The sequence below is a fragment of the Phodopus roborovskii genome, unplaced genomic scaffold (assembly GCF_943737965.1).
Source record: "Phodopus roborovskii unplaced genomic scaffold, PHOROB, whole genome shotgun sequence".
Lineage (NCBI taxonomy): Eukaryota > Metazoa > Chordata > Mammalia > Rodentia > Cricetidae > Phodopus > Phodopus roborovskii.
In genome coordinates this window covers 2586031-2608722 of record NW_026126602.1, presented here as the reverse complement: position 1 = coordinate 2608722, position 22692 = coordinate 2586031, and the positions used below count along the sequence as shown (strand labels likewise).

Here is a 22692-nt window from a genome sequence, read left to right as displayed (position 1 = left end):
GTGTTACAATTCAGGTAACAGTGGTCTATCCTCTACATGGGGAGGGTATTTCATCAGGGAATAGAAATTACAACTTTCAATTTAATATTAAAAAATTGTCTCTGATTGGTACTTTAGTATTTTATTATTTTCATATTTTAGCGTGTGCGTGTGCGTGTGCGTGTGTGCATACAGGCACATGCCACAGTGCACGTGTAACAACTTCTATCACACGGATACTGGGGACTGAACACAGGTCCTCAGATTTGCTGGCACATGCCTTTACATGCTGAGCCATCTTGCCAGCCTTACTTTAGTATTTTAATGTTCCAGAGATGAGCAGAATAATTTATTAAAGTAGCTACACAGTAGAATCTAGACCCATGAAAGTTCTGTTTTAAAGTAATGTAACATGTCTCTCTTAAGCCATTGCATCTTCATGTCAACTTCAGTCTTGTCAGAAGACCTACTGTGTGATAGCATTAGAACAGCACTTTATAAAAAATACAAACTTCAACAAAGTCTTCACACTCAAGCGTTTTATTAAAAGAAATAAATGCTATGAGTTGAGTTTCTTTTAATAACTTACAAGGACAGCAAGTGGCACATCTAGGATGGCCCTGTCCCACGGGCTTTCCACTGCCCCATCCCACACTTCCTACCCATGCAGCTTCTTACCTTTTGAGATGCCTAAAAAGAATCTGCATTGTATCTTGATTTGGCTTTGGCAACTGTCTGATTAGGTCCTTAACAGCAGTGACACGCTGCCTCGGATCTTGTTCTGAAAAAGTAATAAGCAGACACTTTGCAGCAAATTCTTATGGAATGAAAGGCAATGACAGTTTGGAAGCTGCGGTTTGGTAATACACAGTGACATCTGGTGGTCACACTTAAAATCTTGAGTTACACAACCCACTGAAAAAAAAACTTGTTTAAAAAGACCAAACAATGCGCAACAGCTTAATTTGTAAAATTAAGGGGAGAAAAAACAAAACAAAAAACTAAGTAGAACAACATACTTACTAATTGCATTAACAAAATCATTGAAATGGTTAAATGTAAAAAGGGGTTCTGGTAATTCTCGAAAAAACATTTTGAGTGCTCCAGTAACAACATGAATGTCTTCCCATTTGCTGTCATTCAAATCTAGTTTCTCATCTGAAAAACAGTAGGATAAGACATTTTTAAATTCTTTGAACCAGTTCTTAAAGTTATGGGCAGTGATGCTGCACGTGGCAGTGGGGCATGCCCTCTTACCGTGATTGACGGCAAATCTCAGCTTCTGAATCACTGCAAGGTTGCCGCTTACCCTGTAGATACCATCAACATCTAGACCTACAAGTAAATAATATTTCGTGTTTGAAAGAAACTCATTGATGCTTCTAAGGATGCATAAATGTCTCCATTTTTTCCATTTTGGGACTTTACATGTTGACCAAGCTGGGCTCAAAATTCTGAGTACAAGCAATCCATTGCTTCAGCAGCCACACAGCTTCAGAATTCTTATTCTTAGCATTAGCTCTCTCTCTCTCTCTCTCTCTCTCTCTCTCTCTCTCTCTCTCTCTCTCTCTCTCTCTCTCTCTGAGATGCTTCTGAGATGCTTGGCAGGGGGAATGAGGTAGTGATTTACTCTGAATTCTGTTTATAAACAGCAAAGATTCCACTGTTTATTGGGTACACTGTAGCTTTGCTCATGAAAAACATCTCATGAAACTCATATTATGAACAACTGAGGCGTTTAAAAAGTAAAAATAAAAATCAACTCATCCATTTTTCACACACAATTTTAAAATGTAAATGCATATATTGAAGAAACTGGCACTCTCTTAACAGTGCCTGTCACACCAATTGCTTATGGTAGACTTATCAAAAGCTAGTAACTAGTGGTTCTATAGAGATACTTATTCTCTCAGGTATGGCCAGAATCATTTAAAATTCCTATCATTAAATCTAAAAATAAGTATTAATTAAATAACAAATCTATACATACCAACAAAGTACGTTTCTAATATTTTTGGTTGTGAGCCTAGCCTTTAACATCTGAGCTAACCCTCTAGCCCACAAAGCACATTTCTAATATGCTATTAATTATTTAGCCTCGAATAAAGCAAGTAAACAGCGTGAAATCTTGACTGTCCTGCTGACAGAGTCAATGGGCAAAAGACCTGAGACTGGCTCAAGTTACAAATGAAGTAACGTAAGCTGCTAACTGTGCCGGATGCTTCTGATACACACAGATGCTGTGACAACAGTCAATGCGCTGTCAGTCCTAAGACAGAAGAGGCTAGAATAATTACACGTTAAAATTAAATATCAGTTAGTTTGCCCCGCTCTCAGGATGTGTGCACCCCGACACTCTACAGGGCAGCTCTCAGCTCTACGGCTGGCAACACAAGCATCTGTTTTCTCCTAGTGGTAGCAGGAGTATCCCTCGAGCACTCACACCAGTACATCAGTCCTTGAACTTAGCTGCAGTCTCCTCTGTTTTCATGTAAGCACTGGCAACTCCAAATGACGTGGACTGATACCATAGCGACATACCAAACACTGAATGATGTCTGAAGGCCTTCATTTGAAACAGGTAAAATTATGTATATTTTTGCACACAAAGTGTTTCATTTCTTTTCATACATTTCAGAACCATAAGGAACTTCTGGTTGCCTCACTAAAAAAAAAAAAATCACAAAATCTTCAAGAGCTTTAATTATACTTATTTACTGTACTGCAAAGGATGCCATAGTACTTGTGTGAAGGTCAAAGGACATCTTGTAGAAAATGGTTCTTTTTGTCTCTCTCAGGTCCTCAGGCCTGGTGGCTAGCACTTTACCAGCTGAGCCATCTTGCTGGCCCAGCCCGAGGGATTTTGATCGGAAACAAAAAGCTGTTTTGCTTAATGTGAAAAACAAAATTTGGAAGCATTCGCTTACCATGTTCTTCGACGTGCTCAATGCATAACTTCACAAATTTTGGCACTGTCCCATTCTCTCTCTGACACAGATTAGCAAGATTACATCCAAATACCTGATCTGAAAGAGATTTATTCTTTAAATGAATCACCTTGCTAAACATCAGTTCAGAAAACAGCTAAGTCCTTCAGCACCCACACACATGCCTCCTTCAACCTCACATCTATCTTCACAAATAAACTCTACATCTACTATTCACTCTTGCTGAGAAGGCTTTGTATTTTCATTCCTCCTGCAGTAAGTGATGTCCCTAAACATGGTTCCCTTTCTTCACTCCTGGTCTCAGGCAAAAATCACCTCCTTAGAAAATCTGACTATCCTTTCCTAAGAGAATCATTCCAATCATTTTCTACTGGATTACTGGGAAAGGCTCACATTACCCTGTCTGCCTGTCACTCCAGTAAGAGGGCAAGAACCTGTAGCTAAATATTCAGGATAACAAAATGTCTGAAGTGATATAACTCCACAAGGCGACGACTCAATATTTCTCTGAGAAAAAGCCTGATGAACAGATTAACAGTGGTTTCTATGACCTCCTCTGTCATGTTTTTGAAGGCTGTAAACAACAAACCAACCTACATGCTTTCTTTATCCATTAGGACTTATCTATAACCCTAAGACTGTGTGATGATTTGAATAGGTGTGGTTCCCCATAGACTCATGTGTATGTGTTTGCATGCTTGGCCCGTAGGGAGTAGCACTTTAGGAGGTGTGGCCTTGTTGGAGGAAGTGTGTCATTGCCAAGTCAGGCTTTGAAGTCTCTTAAATGCTCAGGCCACACCCAGTGTGACAGTCTTTCCTGCTGCCTGCAGATCAAGCTGTAGATCTCTCAGCTTATTCTCTATCACATCTGTCTGTACACCACCATGTCCCACCATGAAGATAATGGACTAAGCCTCTGAAGTGTAAACCAGTCCCAATTAAATTTTGTCCTTTACAAAAATTACCATGGTCATGGTATCTCTTCACGGCAATAGAAATCCTAATAAGACAGGTTGCTACTGTGTTTTGCTGGAGGTTTTAATTGTTTTTATTTTGTGTCTGTGCATGGGTATGTGCATGTGCCCATGGAGACTAAAGGCACTGGGGATCTCCTAGAGCTGGACTTCCAGGAGGTTGTAAGCCCAGTAGTATGGGTGCTGGGAACAAAGAGTGGTCCTCTGCAGAAGCAGTACACACTACTCATCTCTTCAGCAACATTTTTCATTTTTGTTTGCTTGTTTTTTTGAGACAGGGTCTCAACCCATTTGGAATTATACAGCTGAGGTTGACCTTGAACTCCTGTTCTTTATGCTTTCACCTCCCAAGCACTGAGAATACAGAGTGCACCACCAAACCCAGGTACAGTTGCTAAAGTGAATTAATTAATTCTTACATACTCTACAAGTCTTATATCTGTCCTTAATGGGACTCATCTTTGTTTTTCAACTGCAAAGATGCTTGGCAAACAGATTTCAGTGATGGTCCCTCTTACAAACTTCATAACCAGACTCATATATGCACATTATATATTACCTTCACCTTTATTTCTGAATAAACGGCATTGGTTTGAGTCACAAATTCAAAATTTTAACCTTTGCTGTTGAACACAAACTGCAGGTATGAGCAGATGTGTGCTTTAAGGACACTTTCTTATCTGTTGGTTCATTGTGGTGATCAAAAATGAAACATACAATCGGGGGAAACATCTTTTACTAATTGTAAAATTACCTTAAATTACTGCTAAAAGCAAACAACCAGAACAGAATTATTTGTCCTGTTTGTTTTTGTACTGTTAATGGTTGTCTGTCACATTTCTAACTTCTGATCATTGCAATGCAGAACCAAGATGTGTCTAAACATCTAAGAACACCAATGCCCAACATGCATTTCATCTGTTCTTCTCTGGTTATGGGCTTCAAAAAGTGTAGTTTGAGATTTATGCCTGGCTCCGTGTTTTAGCTACACTTTACATATGCATTAAAAAAATCAGTGCTAATTATTAATCTGTGTAGTTGAAAACTTAAGGAATACAAAATTGAAAACGTTGGAAATGTTCAGTTTTAACTTCCAACACCTTACTTCTGATTCAGCTAACATTTACTATTGTAAATACCACTTCTTGTACATACCCTTGATATAACCTTTCTCACGAACAGCTTGCAATGTGGGGCGTCGGGTAAGAAACTTCTTCAAGTTTTTCTTAGTTTTCTTCTGCTCTGAAGAATCTATGCTGGACCCTTTCATTGCTTCAGACAAACAGATGTTAAGGTGTTTCAGGAAACTTTTAGTAAACGTTTTTCCACAGATGACTCAAAACATATCAACCCATGGTCAAATGAATTAATAAATATCACAGCAGAAATGGTTATTTTAATTTTAAGCAATATTATCATTTTTATCACTGAAAGCGGACTACCCCTGTACTTCCTTTGGTAACAGTCAAGATCTTAACAAGTGGCCTTACTCTTCCATCAATGTCAGAAGGTAAAATGACCTTCTGACCAAATTCACAACACAAACCAAAGTTCCTAGTGGACTGCTTAAGAGTCTGAAAAGTCCACATATTTGAGTCTGGTGCTTTTATCATCATCTGTACTGTATCCTAAGAGTGGAGCACATAGAGCCTGTCCTATGCCACCTTCAATAAAGAAAGTCTCAATTACATGTGTTAAAAATAACGATGCTTAGACTGCCGCCAACTAATTTGAGCCATCGTGGAAAGGCTACCCTAAATGTCCTGCCCAGATAGTGAGATCAACAACTAACTTATCCACCATCATGGAGCCCTCATCTAGTACCTGTTGGAAACAGAAGCAAACACCCATAACTACTGAGTCGAACTAGAATCCAGATGCAGAGGGAGAGGACAAGACCAGGTTGCACAAACACATAGAGACAGCTGACCTGAACAAGGAGGAGCTAATGAGCCCCCAGACTGATAGCTGGGAAGCCAGCATGGGACTGACTCAGGCCCCCCTGAATATGGGTCTCAGCTAGAAGGACTGAGCAGTCTAAGGGACCTCAGACAGTGGAACCAGGATGTATTCCTGGTGCACAAAAGTGCCTTGTGGACACATCCCCCGTGGAGGGATACTCCCTTAACCTAGAGACAGGAGAGAAGTCCTAGTCCCTACTTCAAATGACTTGACAGATTTATATGACCCCACCTGGATGGCATTGCACTACATGTGGAATTGGGGTGGGGAGATGGGAGGAGAGGGTGGTCAGGGTGCATGTGAGGGGGCAGAGAGGGTAAGAGGGAAGGAGGGAGGGAGAGAGGGAGGGAGGGGGAACTAGGATCAACATGTAAAATAAAAAAAAAATGATGCTTGAAGAACATTAAGAGCAAAGAATACATCAGTCGAGAATAAAAATTTTAAGACAGGCTTGGTGACATATGCCTGTAATCAAGGCCAGTCTTGGCTTCATAGGGAGCTTAAAGACAGCCAGAACCACAAAGAATCCTTTAAAAATCATAAAATGTTGTGTTAACATTGCTTTGTGGTGATGGTGGTGGTGGCGGCGGTGGTGGCTTGTGTGTGTAAAATCTTCATTATATTGTTAGAAAACAAAAGCAGAATTGACGTTCTAATCATTTAATTAGGAGGCTAGAAAATCCTTAGTTAGGCATGTGGATTAGTTAAAATAAAATGGAAAAGGCGTGGCGTCACAGCTAATGGCCAACATCAATAATATACTTCTGTGTTCAAAACTATCCTTCTAAAAACTGCTGACTTAGCCCTGCTCCTGTCTGCCTGTGTGCTCTGGAGATCTGGGCACACGGCCGTGTGCATGAGCAGCAGGCCACCTGGTGCCAGGGGTAGGAGTGGAAAGGTTATCCCTTGAGTGTAGACTTCCAAATGCCTAGGATCCTATTCAAAAATATGTATTTTTAACTTTGTAAAGGCCTCAAGAGAAGTGCACTGTACTTTCTCTTGAAGTATCCCACCTCTATATGATATCATATGGATGCAACCTAGTTAAAAACAATAATGAACTAACAAGACAGTACTTAAGCCCTGTCACTTTTCTAACACTGGAGACTGGATTTTTACACGGGCATTTATCTAAAACCTAGGAGACACCATCAGCAAAGGAGGGAGAAGCTTACAGCGAAGTTTTTTAAGCTCCTTCTGGTCCTTTTCTTTATCCTGCTTTTCTACCCCTGGTGAATCTGGTGCTTCTTCTTCGGCTGCTTCATCAGCCTCTGCCGCCTGTTGGTGGGAGGTTTTTCAAACACATGTTACTTCTACTATTGCTGTAGCTGAACAGCATAATTTTCAGAGCCATAATTGACTCTTCCCAATGACTTTAGGAAACAGTATATAGTATGTATGATTTAGCTATTTGATCAGTCTTTAAAAGCATGTTTTCCTTTAATGACATTAACTTTTACTTCTAAAAGAGAATTACAGGTGCTAACTCACAGAACGCTAGGTGTAATTCCTCATTTGACATTACATGTGGGAGGCACAAACGGCATCTAGGAAGTCAGGTGATAAAAGACAAAGCAGCTACTTTCTGCACAAAAGGGTCAGACTTACACCCCTGGACCTAACAGCCATGCTGCCTGTGACAACAGTTTAAGAGCACATTTATTACACTATTGAAACAACACTGTAAGAGACTTCATGCTCACAGATGTTAGGTGCTAAAAAGCACCCAGAACTCTTCTACAGCCTCATCAAGGTAACTGTACAGCATGAGAAAGTAGACTCCATTCCCAAAGCTAAGGCCTCCGTCTCGCCCTTCTCACTGAGGTCTACTCCATTTATGATATAAGGAAGGGCTCCGTCTTCTTCCTGAATACCCAGCTGCACCAGTACTGTTTACTAAAAAGCATGTTCTTCCTCACTGTTGCACAATCCTGTATCTGGCACTTTACTCCGTTCCAGAGATCGCTATGTCTACCCCTGCTTAAACATGAAGTTCCATTTATACAAGTTTCAAGTAAGTCCTAATATGCAATACAGCAGGACTTTACTTCCTTCTTCAAGTAAGTCTTATGTATTTTTAGTCCTTTTTATCTTTAAAGGAATTGTAGGATAAGGTTCTCAAATGCTACCAGAAAAAACCTACTTGGAATTTTAATGAGAATCCAATTTCTCCAATCTAGAAATCATTTTTAAAACTTATTTTCGCATCACTGAGTCTTTTAGGCGCAGTGTCTCTCAGAGACACTCTGTAGCTGTTTCAGGTCAGCTTGCTCCAAAGCTGGGCTTGCACTGGCAGCAGGCTCCCTGCCTCACTCCAAGTGCTGGGATTACAGGAACAAGCTGCATTTGGCTCCTCTTGATTTTCTGACACTGTGAAAACAGTAGGTGCTTTCCCGGTTCATGATAAATAATGTGCTCTTGCTCCTTCTCTTGTCTCATTCCCTGTTTCTGGAGACCTCAACTACAAAACGAAAACAGCACTGCTCTGCAATGCCTTCCCTACACTAACACTTCTTAATGTCTTCATAGTATGTTACATTCCCTCATCCTGACAGTACATCACATATTACTGCCTGCAGTTATCCCTCTTTGGTTACTCTTTGGCTATAATTTCTGTGGAAAAAGTTGTGTTATAGTACTGCTTGCTGCTAGTACAAAAGCACACATGTACGTATTAAATGCAAGAATGCACATACTGTGTTTACAGCTGAAAACCTACATGGGCTAGAGAAAAGGGTCCACCCAAATAGATGAGACAGGGCTCAAGTTGCTGGATTTTAATGAAAGTCAAAGGAGAAAGAGTGCTTGCTGAGCATACACAAGACCCTAGGCTGATCCAAACACTACCAAAAGAAACCAAGCATAGCAAATCCATAGACAGAAATAAAGATCAATATGTTAAATTAGGAAAATAATGTAGAAGGTTATTTTTACTTTGGTATTAAAATAAAATCAGTCATGGTTACAAAGAGAAAAAAGTAAAAATATTATATTCTATAGTATTACATTAGATATAGTTCATGATCTACTTGCTAGAAAACCTAACATCTCCCTTAGTAAGTGTTATCTTTCATTTCTCTCAGCTAGATGACCTGTGATGTAAAGTCAGAGGTTAAGAATGCAGGGAACACGCCGTAGAGTAATAGTGCACACCTTAATCCCAGCACTCAGGAGGCAGAGGCAGGTGGATCTCTTAATTCGAGGCCACCTGGTCTACAGAGTGAGTTCTAGGACAGCCAGGGCTACACAGAGGAATGCTGCCTGGAAAAACAAAACAAAACAAACAAACAAACAAAAAAGAATTCAGGGAACACAGAGTTCCTGGCAGCCTGCTGTGGGAACAATGAACTCCGGTAGACAAACAGGTGCCACTAGAAACACACTGAAGAGGCTACTGCTGCATACACTTCAAAACTTGACCTCTATCCTCTTTCCATCAAACACCATCCCTTCCAACACATTCCAGAGCAGTATAAGTACTATGCACTAAGTCAGTCCCTTCTGCGTGAACCAACACCTATCTATACACTGCTGCAAATCCACTGGCCACAAACATTTTACAAGTGAGAATGTTAAATCACATCACTCAGCAGAGACTGATAAGGTCTAGCACCTGGGTTAGCACATACATGCACACATGCAGTTGTTACATCTGTGAACTGAAATGTGCATATTCATAAAGCATTAGAAAACCAGAAAAAAAACGCTCTGCAATTAAAGAACATTGAGAAAGAGTCTCACAATGTAGCTCTGGCTGTCCTGGAACTCTTTTACATAGACCAGGCTAGCCTCAAATTTGGAGATCCACTTGCCTCTGCCTCCCAAATACTAGGACTAATGGCATGTGCTACCACACCTGGCTCTGCAATAAAAATTTTACTTAAATCATATACATACCTGGTTACTGATAGTACTACTAAGGACTTTAAACCAATCATTAATAACAGCATCATTATCAGACTGAATTAGCAGTTCTGTTCCTTGTCGAGTTTTCAGCTTTAGAGAAAAGAAGGGTTAGGGAAGAACATGTCAGTGCTTTCAACACAATAAATGAAAATGTATTTCAAAGCTTACAATCTCCAGTGTGCTAGCTCTCATTCTGACAGCAGCAGAAGTACCGACGCATCTAGGAATGCCAGTCTAATTATTTTATAAAGCATGAGGCTAATTTTTATAATAAATTCTGAATAAATTTAATCTAGTAATTCAGGATCCCCAAATAATATAGTATATCATTTAAAAATAATATAGTATATCATTTAAAAAATAAAAAATAAGTATAGTATATCATTTAAAAATAAAACAAGTACCAAAGCAATGCATTTACAATTAAAACTGAAACATTTGTAAAAAAATAAAAGTTTGTGGTATTTCACACAGCTTAAAAATATTTTTCATAACCTAAGAATTTTCTTGGTCTGGTTATGAACATAAATACAGAAAAGAAGACTGTATAAATGCTACTTTTTTAATATTTCCTACTTAACAGACGATGACTGTGTATAAAGACAAGCCACAAAGGACAATAATGTCACATCCTTTTAAAACTTTTATACCTATACCTATTAGTTTAATTCATTCATTTATTGTGTGTGTATATGTTCACATATGTTACCATGGCTGAATACAGAGAACAGTCTGTTCCTCCACCATGCCAGCCCCAGGTTTGAACTCGAGTCATCAGGCTTGGCAGCAAGTGCCTTTACCTGCTGAGCTAGCTCATCAACCTTCACAGCCCTTCTGAGGAGAAATAGTACTAACTGAAGTATGGATATCCATTATTTTACATGAAACCCAAAACCAACTTAAATCTCTCTGGCCTAAATGTTTCACACTTCAACGAAAGTGCTGCAGACTGTGAAAGTATCCCTCATACTTCCCAGCTAGTTACTGAGTTTGCTTTCTTAGAGTAGCATTTGGCAATTTCCCCCAAGCAATGTTCTGAGAATTAATGTCTCCATAATTTCCTCAGTGATATTTAATAAAACTACTCCTCAAAAACTAAGCTTAAAATGTGATGAGAAGCTCTAGATTAAAGGAGTCTAACAAGGTACTCTCTTTTAAGAGGTCTCAGGAGCTTGACAGTCTAGAGAACCCTGAAACTGTCTGACACAGGGGTAAAATACAGACCATTTCCAAAATGCAATTGACCATATATCCTTTTCTCATTCAGAAACCAGCTAATGAAACTGCAAAGCTGATTCAGGAAGTGAGGACATCCTTTCATGCATCTTTCCAGACAGGTGGACAAGCTACCCTACCCACACATACACACTCCAACTCCCCCCCAGCCCTGCACTGAATGTATGCTGCTACAGACAGGGGAGGGGGGATCCTAATCAAAGTTAAAACACTTTCTTAAAAGCAAAACAAATCTAAGTGCTTTAATAACGTACAGATTAATCTAATCCACAATAATTTACAAGTGATGTTAAAGCCAAAGTACACTAAAATAATAAGGTTTCATTTTTTATTTATTTAAGTAGCATCATGATTGTAGCATTTGTCTTGAGTCTGGAGATAACCTGCATTTGAGAAGCAGAGGTCAGTGTGCGTTGCTACCCATGACCCAGTGCATGACAATAAAGAGTAATAATCACGTATGGTTCTTCTCCTTGGATTCACTGATGAAGACAAAGTGCCTAGCCTACAATGTATGAAAGGCCTGATACGAGGCTATAAAGGATAGGGAACAACTACAAGATAGCTTACAGAAATGTCTCAAAAATTCCTCCCGCCTTCTACAATGGGACTTCACTGCTTCCTGTCCCAAGTGAACTCTTTCTACCCAGAATGTGAGCTAGATTTCTGAGCTGTTATAACAGAGCACACTGCAGGTAGGTCAACTTCCAAGTCTAGGCCTTGAGAAGCCTTGTCATCTCACCCTGCTGGAACCCTGACTGCATGTGGAGAAGCCTGTGTTAGCCTCTTATAAAAGAGGTCTTAGGGAGAAGGAAGCCCATCCACTACTATAGCCAATACAGGACATGTGGGGAAATAAGGTCAGCTCACACTACCCACTCCATCTGAATGGGCCTCATGAATGGTCCCAGGTGAGAGCAGAACAGGCACCCTCTCATTCCAGACTAACTGCAGCAAGCCTGAAGGGCTCTTCTGCAAAGCTGCTGAGCTTTAGAGCGGTCTGTTATACAGTGGTAAATAACTGATACAAGACCATGAACTGCAGTGGAAGGTTTGGAGCAACAAGGGAGAGGGACTACATTTCTGTACAATAGTTCTAAGGCCATAGCAACACTAAGAAGCAGGCATGAGATAACCCCACACATATACACAAACATACATACATACACATATATATATAGATACACAGCCTCTCCAAGAAATACCTTCCTAAAGTTATTTTCTAATTTAGAGAATCGTCCTTTTGTTACTGCTAGTAAAGGGAAAATCTATGAAACAAAGGCTTGTAACTCTCACTTCCTGTAACATGCAAATGAAGCTGATTTCTCTCTTACACACACACACACACACACACACACACACACACACAGCTCTTACAATATTATACAACAAAAGACTAAAACAAAAGATCTGCATACTAAAGCCAAGGATGTGAGTTATTTAGCAAACAATGTATTACCTCAAATACATTCTTCTTGCTGGATTTGTCCTTTGAAGCCATCTCAATGGTTGCCCCCTTCAGGTCCACTGTGAATTCTGGTTTGGACTGATTACTCCCAAACTTTATTTTAGAAAAGAGAAGTGACTATGTAATATGCATGCATACATTTATGTATTCAAAAAGAAGACTAACATATATAGTAAACAGATTATCTTAAATCCTCTTCAGATTTAAAAAATTTTAAGTATATCTAAATCTGATGAGCCTTTAAACTCCCTCAGCTCCCATCTATGATCATAGTAACTCCTAGAGAAGGAAAGTAGGTAATGTTATTATTTGTAAACAGGCAGACACAGGTATACCACGGCTTCACAGTTCTATTTCTTAGAACTTATGCTAGACCATATGTGGCTACATAAATGATTATGTTTTAAACGCTCTCACACATGTAAGTCACAAGCAGATGCCAAACACATTTTCTAAGAAAGAGCCTTTAATTCTGTTTTGTGCTTTCAAGACTCACTTATCAACTATTTATGTTGGCAGTAAATAATGACTTTCAAAAACACAAAACCATAAGCCACATCATTTACTCAGCCTTTGCTAGAAATTATAAGTCAGATACTAAAAAAGCTTCTAGCAACAAGATGAGAGCTCTGAAAAGAACAGGAAAACAGGTAGCATGGGTAGTTCAGCGAAAAGCACTTAGCTATTTATGATGGCTTGTTAAATACACAAGAAAGGCATTAGCAGAAAGAAAACTGCATTAAATACATACTTAGTCTGTTGGCATGCCTCTGATAAAATTTCTGCTCAGTCTGCTTCATAAGAATAGGACAGAGTATTCCTATGGTACTGCAATGGTTTGATACACTAAACCTTTAAAACTATAATCTACAAGTAATAAAGCTTACAGGTATTTCCTGAACTTATATAAGAAGTGTCATTTGCTAAAATGTTGTCATGTCAGTTTATACTTGCCTTTGGAATCATACCCATCACCACTGTGGTAGATAACCTACTACTGGAACAGCAGTACTCAGCAGTTTTACACTTACAAAATATATTTCATTTTTCTTCTGCCAGTCATCTGCTAAACACTTTAGTTCACAGGACAGTCACTCACAACAGAAATGCTTGTCCTAAAATGGTTCTATTGGGGGAAATTTTAAAAAATAAAGAATGGTTCATGTGCTATCAGTGAATAAAGGTGTTGGCTGTATAAGCCTGATGGCCAGAGTTCAGTCCCCAGAACTGACCTGGTTGAAGGACAACTTCTGAACACTGTCCTCTGCTCTCCATGTGTACCTACATCCACACAGTCTCCCTCACCCAGATCCCCCATGCCTTCTCTCTTGACCACCACAAAGAAAAAAATAATTTAAAAAATGCTTCTGTAACTACTGATATTTCTGGGGTCTATTACTTGTGTATATGTGTGCAGCTTTCTCAGTTGCAGGCAGAATGCATGTATTTCATTTACCAAACTATTCTTTGAAAAAAAAATTAAGAGCTTGATGATTTAAAAAGAAAAAATGGGTAAGCATGAGTCTGGATGAGTGTGAGGTTTGAGAGCCTGCTGTTTCTTCCAGTGATCTCTTGGGATTGCAGAGTGGTTATAACTTTTAAAGACCTATACTTCTCTTATACTGTAACCCTCTATATATACCTCACACCCAACTGTAAAACAGCAGCACAGTACCTTCTGAGAGCACTGAGAAGCTACTTTCACTTCTGTCTCTGTCTTTTGGGCCCTTTCTAGTCTCAGAATCTCGTCTCAGGGAGGAGTGACTCCGCTGCAGAAAAGGGAACACATTTTATCCATGCTCACACTACTTGCTGACTGAGCAGAGAAACAAAACTGGAATTCTTTCAGATCATGTCCAGTACTCCTAAGAGATCTTGCATATCTTGCCAAACCTTGCTGTCCATGAAGTTTTTGCAAAATTCATTATACAGACTCATAAACTTCTTACTTAAATACAATTACTTATATTTCCTGGATCACTTAACTCTGTTTTTATTCTCTTAGTATGTGAACTGCATCTATCTGACCATAACATTAATAAACTTCATCTAAGATAAATAAATCTCCCAAATGAAAATCTCATTAATAATCCTACAATTTCAAAACTGACTAGCCCAGTGAATTGTGAGCTGTAGTTCACGACTGCAGCACAGGGGACAGACAAAAAGGCCTCCCACATCTGCATTTGTCGGTATTAATACATGTTAACAACGAATCATGAACTGTGTAAAAGTGGTCTGCAGCAAAAACTTCACACAAAATATAAGCATCCCATGAATGACTGTGTGCTGTTGTACTTACCTGACATCTGCCCATTTCCAAAGCTGTTTTCATTTTTTAAAAATCACATACAGGGTTGATAAGATGGCTCAGTGGCATTTCAGTACAAGCTAGTAACCAATTCTACAAAGTTGTCCTCTGCTGCCACATTCAAGTCATGGCCCCACATGCTCTCTCTCTCTCTCTCTCTCTCTCTGTCTGTCTGTCTGTCTGTCTGTCTGTCTGTCTGTCTCTCTCTCTCTCTCTCAGGAATTAAAAGAAAAACTTTAATCATATACAAACACACAGATCTAAATGACCTCCATCATCACACAAGCCTCAGGCCTCTCCAGATGTATCTTATCTACCACAGCCTCCAAAAGTTAAGCTTCGTTAACTAGCAAATAAATGAATGCCATGCAGCTTGCTTCAGGTACTGGCTTAGTACTTATTAATCTTAACTGCTTCTCCATTTCCCTCCATTCATACATTCATTCGTTTTCTTCAGTCAGCTTCTAATAAAAGTTGAGCCACAAGTACAAAGAAGTAGTAATTACACAATTATTCAGAAATGTATGAACACAAAGAGCACCACACACTTTATTTCATAGTGGAAAAAGGAGGAAGACATAATTATCAATCTACTTCACGAAAAGACAGGTCAAACCAACATTTCCATCTTTTGATATGTGTGCTCTAAGGTCTTTCCACTATACCCGCTGAACAGAACAATTTCAAGGGTTAGTGAGGCACAAAAACAAGAAATACTCTAGAATGCTCACATTCATGCACATTTGACTTGGACTTTAGAGTGCATTATCAGAGTAGCTGAGAATTAACATGTGCGGGCACTTGTAGCTTAGCAGGTTCAGCACAGCTCTAAACAGCTGTGACATAAACAGAAAACAAGCTAGTCCTACACTAATTTGAAAAAAAAAAATCAGTATTTGTACGAAAATGCTGGTCAGTGTCAGACATAAAACAGACCACATACATTTAGGATAATTTATTTTTACATTTTATTTTATTTGAATACGGATACTTTAATTGCAATTACTGAGAGTTCTACAAATACCCAGAGTATGAACTCTGGAGCCAATTTCAGTGTTCTAAACCCAGATTTGTCACTTAGAATTTGTAAAGTTATTGAATGTTCGGTACCTCGATTTCTCGCCTATGACTGAGAAAAAAAGGACAACAGAAATGGCTGTCGTGAAGTAGAGGGATAAGGCACACATCATCCTTTGCATTTAGAACAGCTAACACATGCCAGCATTCAACACTAGCAATCTATGTCACTACTTGGTAGCATTGTCTGTAACTGAGTAATAATAATGATAAAATGCCAAAATAAAAGGTTGCAAGCACTCTGCACTATAAGCCCCACCCATTTCTTTCTTCCTAAAAGCTGCCTGACATTACACAGACATGGACATCTAAGTTACTTCCTAGTCATAACGGGTCAGACCAGGAAAGGTGGGCCCAGCATATGACTACCCATTCTTTAAATAAGTATCTGAAATAATAATTATGAACACAAAAAGTTTTCATATCCTGAAGAGGAGTCAACATTCTGTAATGCTGAAGTTGAAAGCTATTGGTTCAAAGGATAAAGCCAGCCAGACTTTTCTAATAGTCTCTTGCGAATCAAAAGGCATCTTTTATTTTTTATATGCACATGTGCTTTACTTCAAGGATTTCAGAAATTCAGGCCCTAGACATTTAAATATTATACACTCACATAATTTTAGTGTATAACATGTCCAAAGAGGAGAACTACTTACCCAGCTTGTACTACTTCCTTGAGTTTTGGTAAAAAGTAAAGATGAACCCTGCAACACTGCCCAAGAAGACAACCAGTTCTTTCTGCAATGATACAGATGAAAAGCAAAACTATCAATCAAACATTAGAAAGAAGACCTACTTAGCACTCGTCACTGCTACCCAAAATTTAGTGATTAGTACCTGAACTATTTATACTAGATATATGATTCTGATAGCATCCAGTCAGTTTAGTGCCTCAATCTGACATATAGCACCCCCACAAAACAGATGAGGTTAGTGAAAAATATAAAAATCAAAATAACTATAACCAAAATACCGGACTGTTTTCACATAGAACTAATTAGCACAATGTGATTAGGTTATTTTAAAGTCATACAATTGAAACATACTTGGAATGACAGGCAGTATACTAGATATGTTAAAAGTATATAATCACTGACTGGTTGCTAAGATGAAATTTTCTAAAAATTACAAAGGCAACACACATATGTAAAAACTCCAAATATAAAAATGTGTAAAGGACAGCCTAGTGAGGTGGCTCGTCAGGTAAATATACCTCCTAAGCCTGATGACCTGATGGACCCACATACTATAAAGAAAAGGTTCCCACAATTCTCCAGCCTCTGTCAAAATGTGTAAAGCAGTGGTTCCCAACCCTTTTGGTGGTTGAACGACCCTCTACACAACAGTTGCCAAAGACCATGGGAAAACACAGATAATTATATTATAATGCTTTACAGTGGCAACATTTCTGTTAATGAAGTGGCAATGAAAATTTTATGGCTGGGGAGTCAGCATTAACATGAGGAACTATATTAAAGGGTCACAGATAAGGAAGGTGGAGAACCACTGGCATACAGGAAAAGGTTCCCATTTCTCTCCCAATTCACATTCCAAAGGCAACCAGAATTAGGTATTTCACGCATATGGGTCTTCTTCTGTGGTGTGTGTTTGTGCATGCGAAGGTCGTAGGACATCTCTGAAGTTGGTTCTCTGCTTCCATTCTATGCAGGTCTTAGGAGTCCAACTGAAGTTGCCAGACTTGGGCAGCAAGCACCTTCACCTGCTGAGCCATCTAGCTAGCCCTATATATGGGTCTTTTAAACACACAATGTTCAGTGGAAACTGAACAGATAATTCTGTTAAAATCATTTTTTGCTTTTGCAAAGGACGTAGATTCAATCTTTAAAAATAATATTCAGAAACAAGAGGATTCTGAAGAAAACCCCTGCTTTATTTTGATATTATTTCCTAAGGAGCAGTTGGTGGTACATAATAACAAAGAGAGTTACATTGAGTACTGCAGGAAAGCCTTCACTAGCTGTATTCCCCTCTCAGGTCCCAGAGAGGATTCACATGTGCATGTTTGCATGCTCATAGATGACATTATTAAATACACTCTGATTTACATTTATCTCAAAGATGGCTCTACCCCGCTGCATCAGAGCCGGCACAGCATGTGCTGCTGCAGTATGGTTAATCACTAGCAAGTTAATTATTATTTATCTGCAAGAATGTAACTAGGCCTGCTGTTGGCAGACATTTAGGGTGCTTACAGGTTTGCTGTTGTACACAATATCACATTGAGTGTTTTGCATAGATAATTTTCAAAGTATATAAATAGTTCAGTGGGTAGAAGTGCTTGCTTTGCAAATATGAAGGCCCAAGTTCAAATGCCCACCACCCACATAAAAAAGCCAGGTGGGACTGGCTTGTGGCTCTTATTTCTAAATATTATTTTTAAAGAGGTTAACAAAAAATATTTTACGGAAAACAAACCAGAAAATACATGATTGAAATTGCTCTAAACTGTTTTTTTTATCTGTTTTACTAGAATATAAGTTTTCATTTACTTCAATTAGATAAACATGATATTAAAGTGTTCATACTTACCGAACCTTTTTCCCATTTTCAGTAATTTTTGTTACATTTAACAATCCATATTTCTCCTGACCCTATGGAACAAAGTGATACTTTAATGTAGAATTCATATAGACAATAACGTCCAAATTGTAATAATCAGTGGAATCCAATTGGTCTTGCAGTCCAAAAACTTAAAAGAACAGTTAGTTTATAACACACCTATTATTAAAGTACTTTAGTCATCTTCACTTTTTTTAACGTTATGTCAGTAATTTATAATTAAGGACTCCTGCAGCCCAAGCAGGTCTGGCTGGAACTTGCTATAAATCCAAGCCTAACCTTGAATACCTTCTCCTCCTTCTTCAACCATTCACAGGTAGTAGAGGATCATAGATATGCCCAACCACATCTGGAAAACAACTTTTTCTCCTAAATCACAGTAGCCATCAGATACTTTGCTAGCAACTAAGTTTCATGAATAACAAAACAAAAAAGCTTATATCTTCCTGTTCAAAGAATGTGATAATAATTAGTACAAAAATTAACATGAAAAATAATGTATTAACCTTGTCAGAACATACCAATGAGTAGGTAGAACAAATGAAGTGACCGATAAACTACTCAAAAGTACCTAGCATGCTACATAGAGTTTAATGTGATATAAAGAAACGTCAGTATGTGCTTCATTAAACTTATCACCATCTGGCTGGGCCCTGAAAATACTAGATTTATTTGCCAGCTGATGTTAAAGAAAAAAAAGTGACACAAGCTTTAGCACTAATCCTCACTAGCTGATGTTATCTTCAAAGTCTTATAGATAAAAATGAAGTAATACTTTCTCACTGTATTAGTTTCTTTTATGAATGGGATTAATCAAAATGTGTTCATGGCTAGTTAATTATCAACACTCCAAATAACACGTACATGAGACAACAAGCAATTATAACTCAACTGAAACACATACAAGGAAAATAAATCCAGAATTTCTTCTTACAAAAGAATTGTTTTATTTCTAATTACGCAGAATCATGTGTGTCTGTCTGTGGGTTTGTTCTCACAAGTGCAGATGCCAGCAGTGGGTGTCAGATCCCTTGGCACTGGAATCACAGTGTGAGCTGCCTGATATGAGTGCTGGGAACCAAACTCATGTCCTCTGCAAGAGCAGCAAGCAATCCTGACCACTGAACCATCTCCCCAACCCTAAAATTTATTTCTATATAGCTGATTTCTCAGCAAATTACCTCTAGGTATCTGAATGAGAAAAAAAAGAACCTTTTTGTATGGCAAATAAACATAATATTGAATTCTCAATGTTTACAAGATAATGTTTGAAATTCTTGCTTGTATCCCCAGCTGAAAATTTATTAACTCCTATTTTTGGCATACTGAAAACTTGGAAATAATATATTCATAATTTTAATGCAACCATTTTACAAAGCATAGCTCTGTTTGATCTCAGATATACAAATTTAATAAGAACCCTTTTGTCTTTCAACAAAAATGTCAATGGCAGAATTTTAAGTATGTACAAGAGATTACATAAATGTGATTTTTAAGTATGTGTAAGATATTACATAAGAGCTTTCTGAATTTATTGTCCTTTCATCAGACACAGGGAGAAACTTGCAACAAATGAAAGTAACAACATTAACTCTTCTGAATGGGCCAATTAATGTGAATTGGCAAAAGTGAGACTGCAATACTTTTTATAAAGCCATAGCTGGAATAACACAAAAAAAATGGCAGCAGCAGGACAGAGATACAGGTATCAAAATAAAGAGGAAAAATGAATGAACAACAGTAGTGACAGACAATGTATGTGCAGAATGGGGAAAAAAACAAAATATCTTACCGGAGTCAACAGATAGATAAAACTGACTAGAACCAAAACCAACAAACAGCTGCATTTGTTTAGGCACTCAGAGCTTTCACCAAATTTCCACCGGGAGGGAGGAAGAGAGAAGCCGGATGCTCTAAGCATTAAGCATTCTCATTTGAATGTAAAGGAACAAAACTTGCTATATCCAAATGTATAGAAAGTACACCAAACCCATCACCACACAATATGTTAAGTGCTATGAGAAATAGACACCTATCTCAGCCCAGACAAGAGAACTGAATTCACCCTGGAAAAGAAGGTACAGAATCAGAACAGATTTCTAGGAGGAACTCTAGAGGAGCTGACCCCTGAACTAATGAGCAGAATCAGCAGGATGGAGACAGGAGGTAAAAACAAAAAGCAAAGAGCACATCCCAGTGCCCTCCAATTACGTAGAAAGGTAGACAAGCAACAAGAAGAGAGGCACTAAGAATCCATCACATGGCTGGGAATCAGCGACACCCATCTACTGATACTCTAAGAAACGCCAAAGGTCTGAGTGTGACCAAGGTAGTGAGAAAGAGGCTAAATTCCAGAGAGACACATGACATGAGGGGACAGGGATGGCACACAGGGGAAATGGAGAATACTGGGAAAGTGCCAACTTTAACAGCTAGGTAGGCAACAGAATCTGTTTCAATGCCACATTTCTAGAAAACCTCCTAAATCTGTGCCTTCATTTGCACTAAACATTTACACCAAGATTTTAATTCATAGAGGGAGGGGGAAAATAGCTTTGTAGTCCCTAAATATGAATGGAAGAGAGAGTCGCAGAGCAGGCAGAGGAGGGGCCTTGAAAGTAGACACCAGGAAGAGAGGTCAAAGGAGTAGCAGTCTCAGTGGGAGGCAAGAGAGCAGAAGAGGCGCACCGCAAAAGAAAGCGACACCCTGTTTATGTGGAAACAGTGGTCCTGGAAGAATCAACACAGCTGTTCTGTGTTAACTGAAAGGAAACAAGCAGAAGGCACACACTGGTGAGGCAGTTCCTTTGGTGGCCATCAGAGGGCACTCTGCATCCAGGACAGTTACATGGACGTCAAATGGACAGGGAAAATTGACAAACAGTGCTTTGAAACTGTAGATTAACAAACTCATGTTTCTACAATTACTTACACATTCCTTTTCATTAAACATAGTGTATGAGGCGGTTTCTGCGAACTGTATATTACCTGTATTTAAAAACAGGTTTAAAGAGAATGTTCTGCTTTTATATACCATCATTACCTATTCGCTTATTTAGTGCTAATTAAAAGTTAAAGGATGCATATACAATGTGATGGAAACCACTAAATGTAAGAGATTAACAGTTAAAAAACATGCATGTATTTCCACATACATACGTGGAAAGGGGAAAAGAAAGGCCAGGAATGATCGGGAAGAAGTGAGGCAGGCCTGGAAACCCACGCCTGGACAGGATCTGGTATGACTAGTAAATACAAGTCTGACATAATTTCATCAACTAGTAACTATCAAAGTTTGTCTTTTGAAAGTGTTAAAGTTGCATTTAATAATTCTGCAGGTATCTGCTGAACAGCAACTGCGTGGCTGTACAGTAAGAACGGGTATTCCTGGCTCCGCCAATAATGCTCCTTGGTGGGGAAGACAGCTGATCACAATGGGTGCCAGTCCTGCTCTGGGTTTTATGAAATAAATAGACAGAACTCATGCAATGAAGAGTATCACAAGGAAATCTCAGCTAGCCTAGGGGATTGGCCTACATACCCTAAGGAAGCCAAGTTGGGACTTCATTTTGATGGATATGCACAGGCTGCCAGGCAGGGGTATAGGGAAGTCTCCTGGGCAGAAAAAATTATCATGTAGTATGGAAGAAGAGGACACAGGGAGCATAAGCTAGGGACACAGTCAGCAGCCCAAATGCACAGTCTTGCTGTTCTGTCCTCAAAATTATGTTGAATGTAACCCAATAAGGGAATCGGTGCAGGCCAACACAGATCAGTGTGACAGGAAGACCAAGAGAGTGTGCACACCAGGTGGAGACCAGCTACACTGTTAGAAGAGAAGGAAGCTGCCAGTGTTCCCTGGCCACACCAACAAGACCTTCCATGTCACAGACACACAAGAGCAGGCGTGCTGCTGGGCAGGAAGGCACACATCTTACCTTTAGACTGCTGGCCTGGGAAAGAAAGTGAAGTGTAATTGCAATATTCTCTGGAAAATTTCTGTTGTTGCTTTTGGTTTTTGAGACAGGATTTCTCTGTGTTCTTGCCCTGGAACTCGCTGTAGAACAGGCTGGCCTCGAACTCACAGAGATCAACCTGCCTCTACCTCTCGAATGCCAGGATTAAAGGTGTGGACCACCATTGTCAGGATTAGAATTTTTTGTTTTTAAAATCCAAATATAAATTTATCATTTAGAAATATGGCATAAAATTAATACCACATTTTGCACAAAGGGGGCTTTAAAACAAATT

At 39.0% G+C, this 22692-nt stretch overlaps 1 protein-coding gene across 5 annotated transcripts in view; it reads right to left on the bottom strand.

The window, feature by feature from the left end:
• The window catches only part of Arhgap12 (Rho GTPase activating protein 12), a 97666-nt gene that overhangs the window by 1751 nt on the left and 73223 nt on the right, over positions 1-22692 (bottom strand). For 4 of the 5 annotated variants that reach the window (XM_051205663.1, XM_051205665.1, XM_051205668.1 and 1 more), the window contains 10 exons: positions 18412-18473; positions 16518-16599; positions 12465-12566; positions 9761-9859; positions 7039-7141; positions 5057-5173; positions 2907-3005; positions 1237-1314; positions 1003-1137; positions 658-760 (listed from right to left, as the gene is read on the bottom strand). In XM_051205663.1, the coding sequence (XP_051061620.1) occupies positions 658-760; positions 1003-1137; positions 1237-1314; positions 2907-3005; positions 5057-5173; positions 7039-7141; positions 9761-9859; positions 12465-12566; positions 16518-16599; positions 18412-18473 (980 nt within the window). The remainder of the gene's footprint in view (positions 1-657; positions 761-1002; positions 1138-1236; positions 1315-2906; positions 3006-5056; positions 5174-7038; positions 7142-9760; positions 9860-12464; positions 12567-16517; positions 16600-18411; positions 18474-22692) is intronic. The other variant, XM_051205667.1, reaches the window with a different exon arrangement.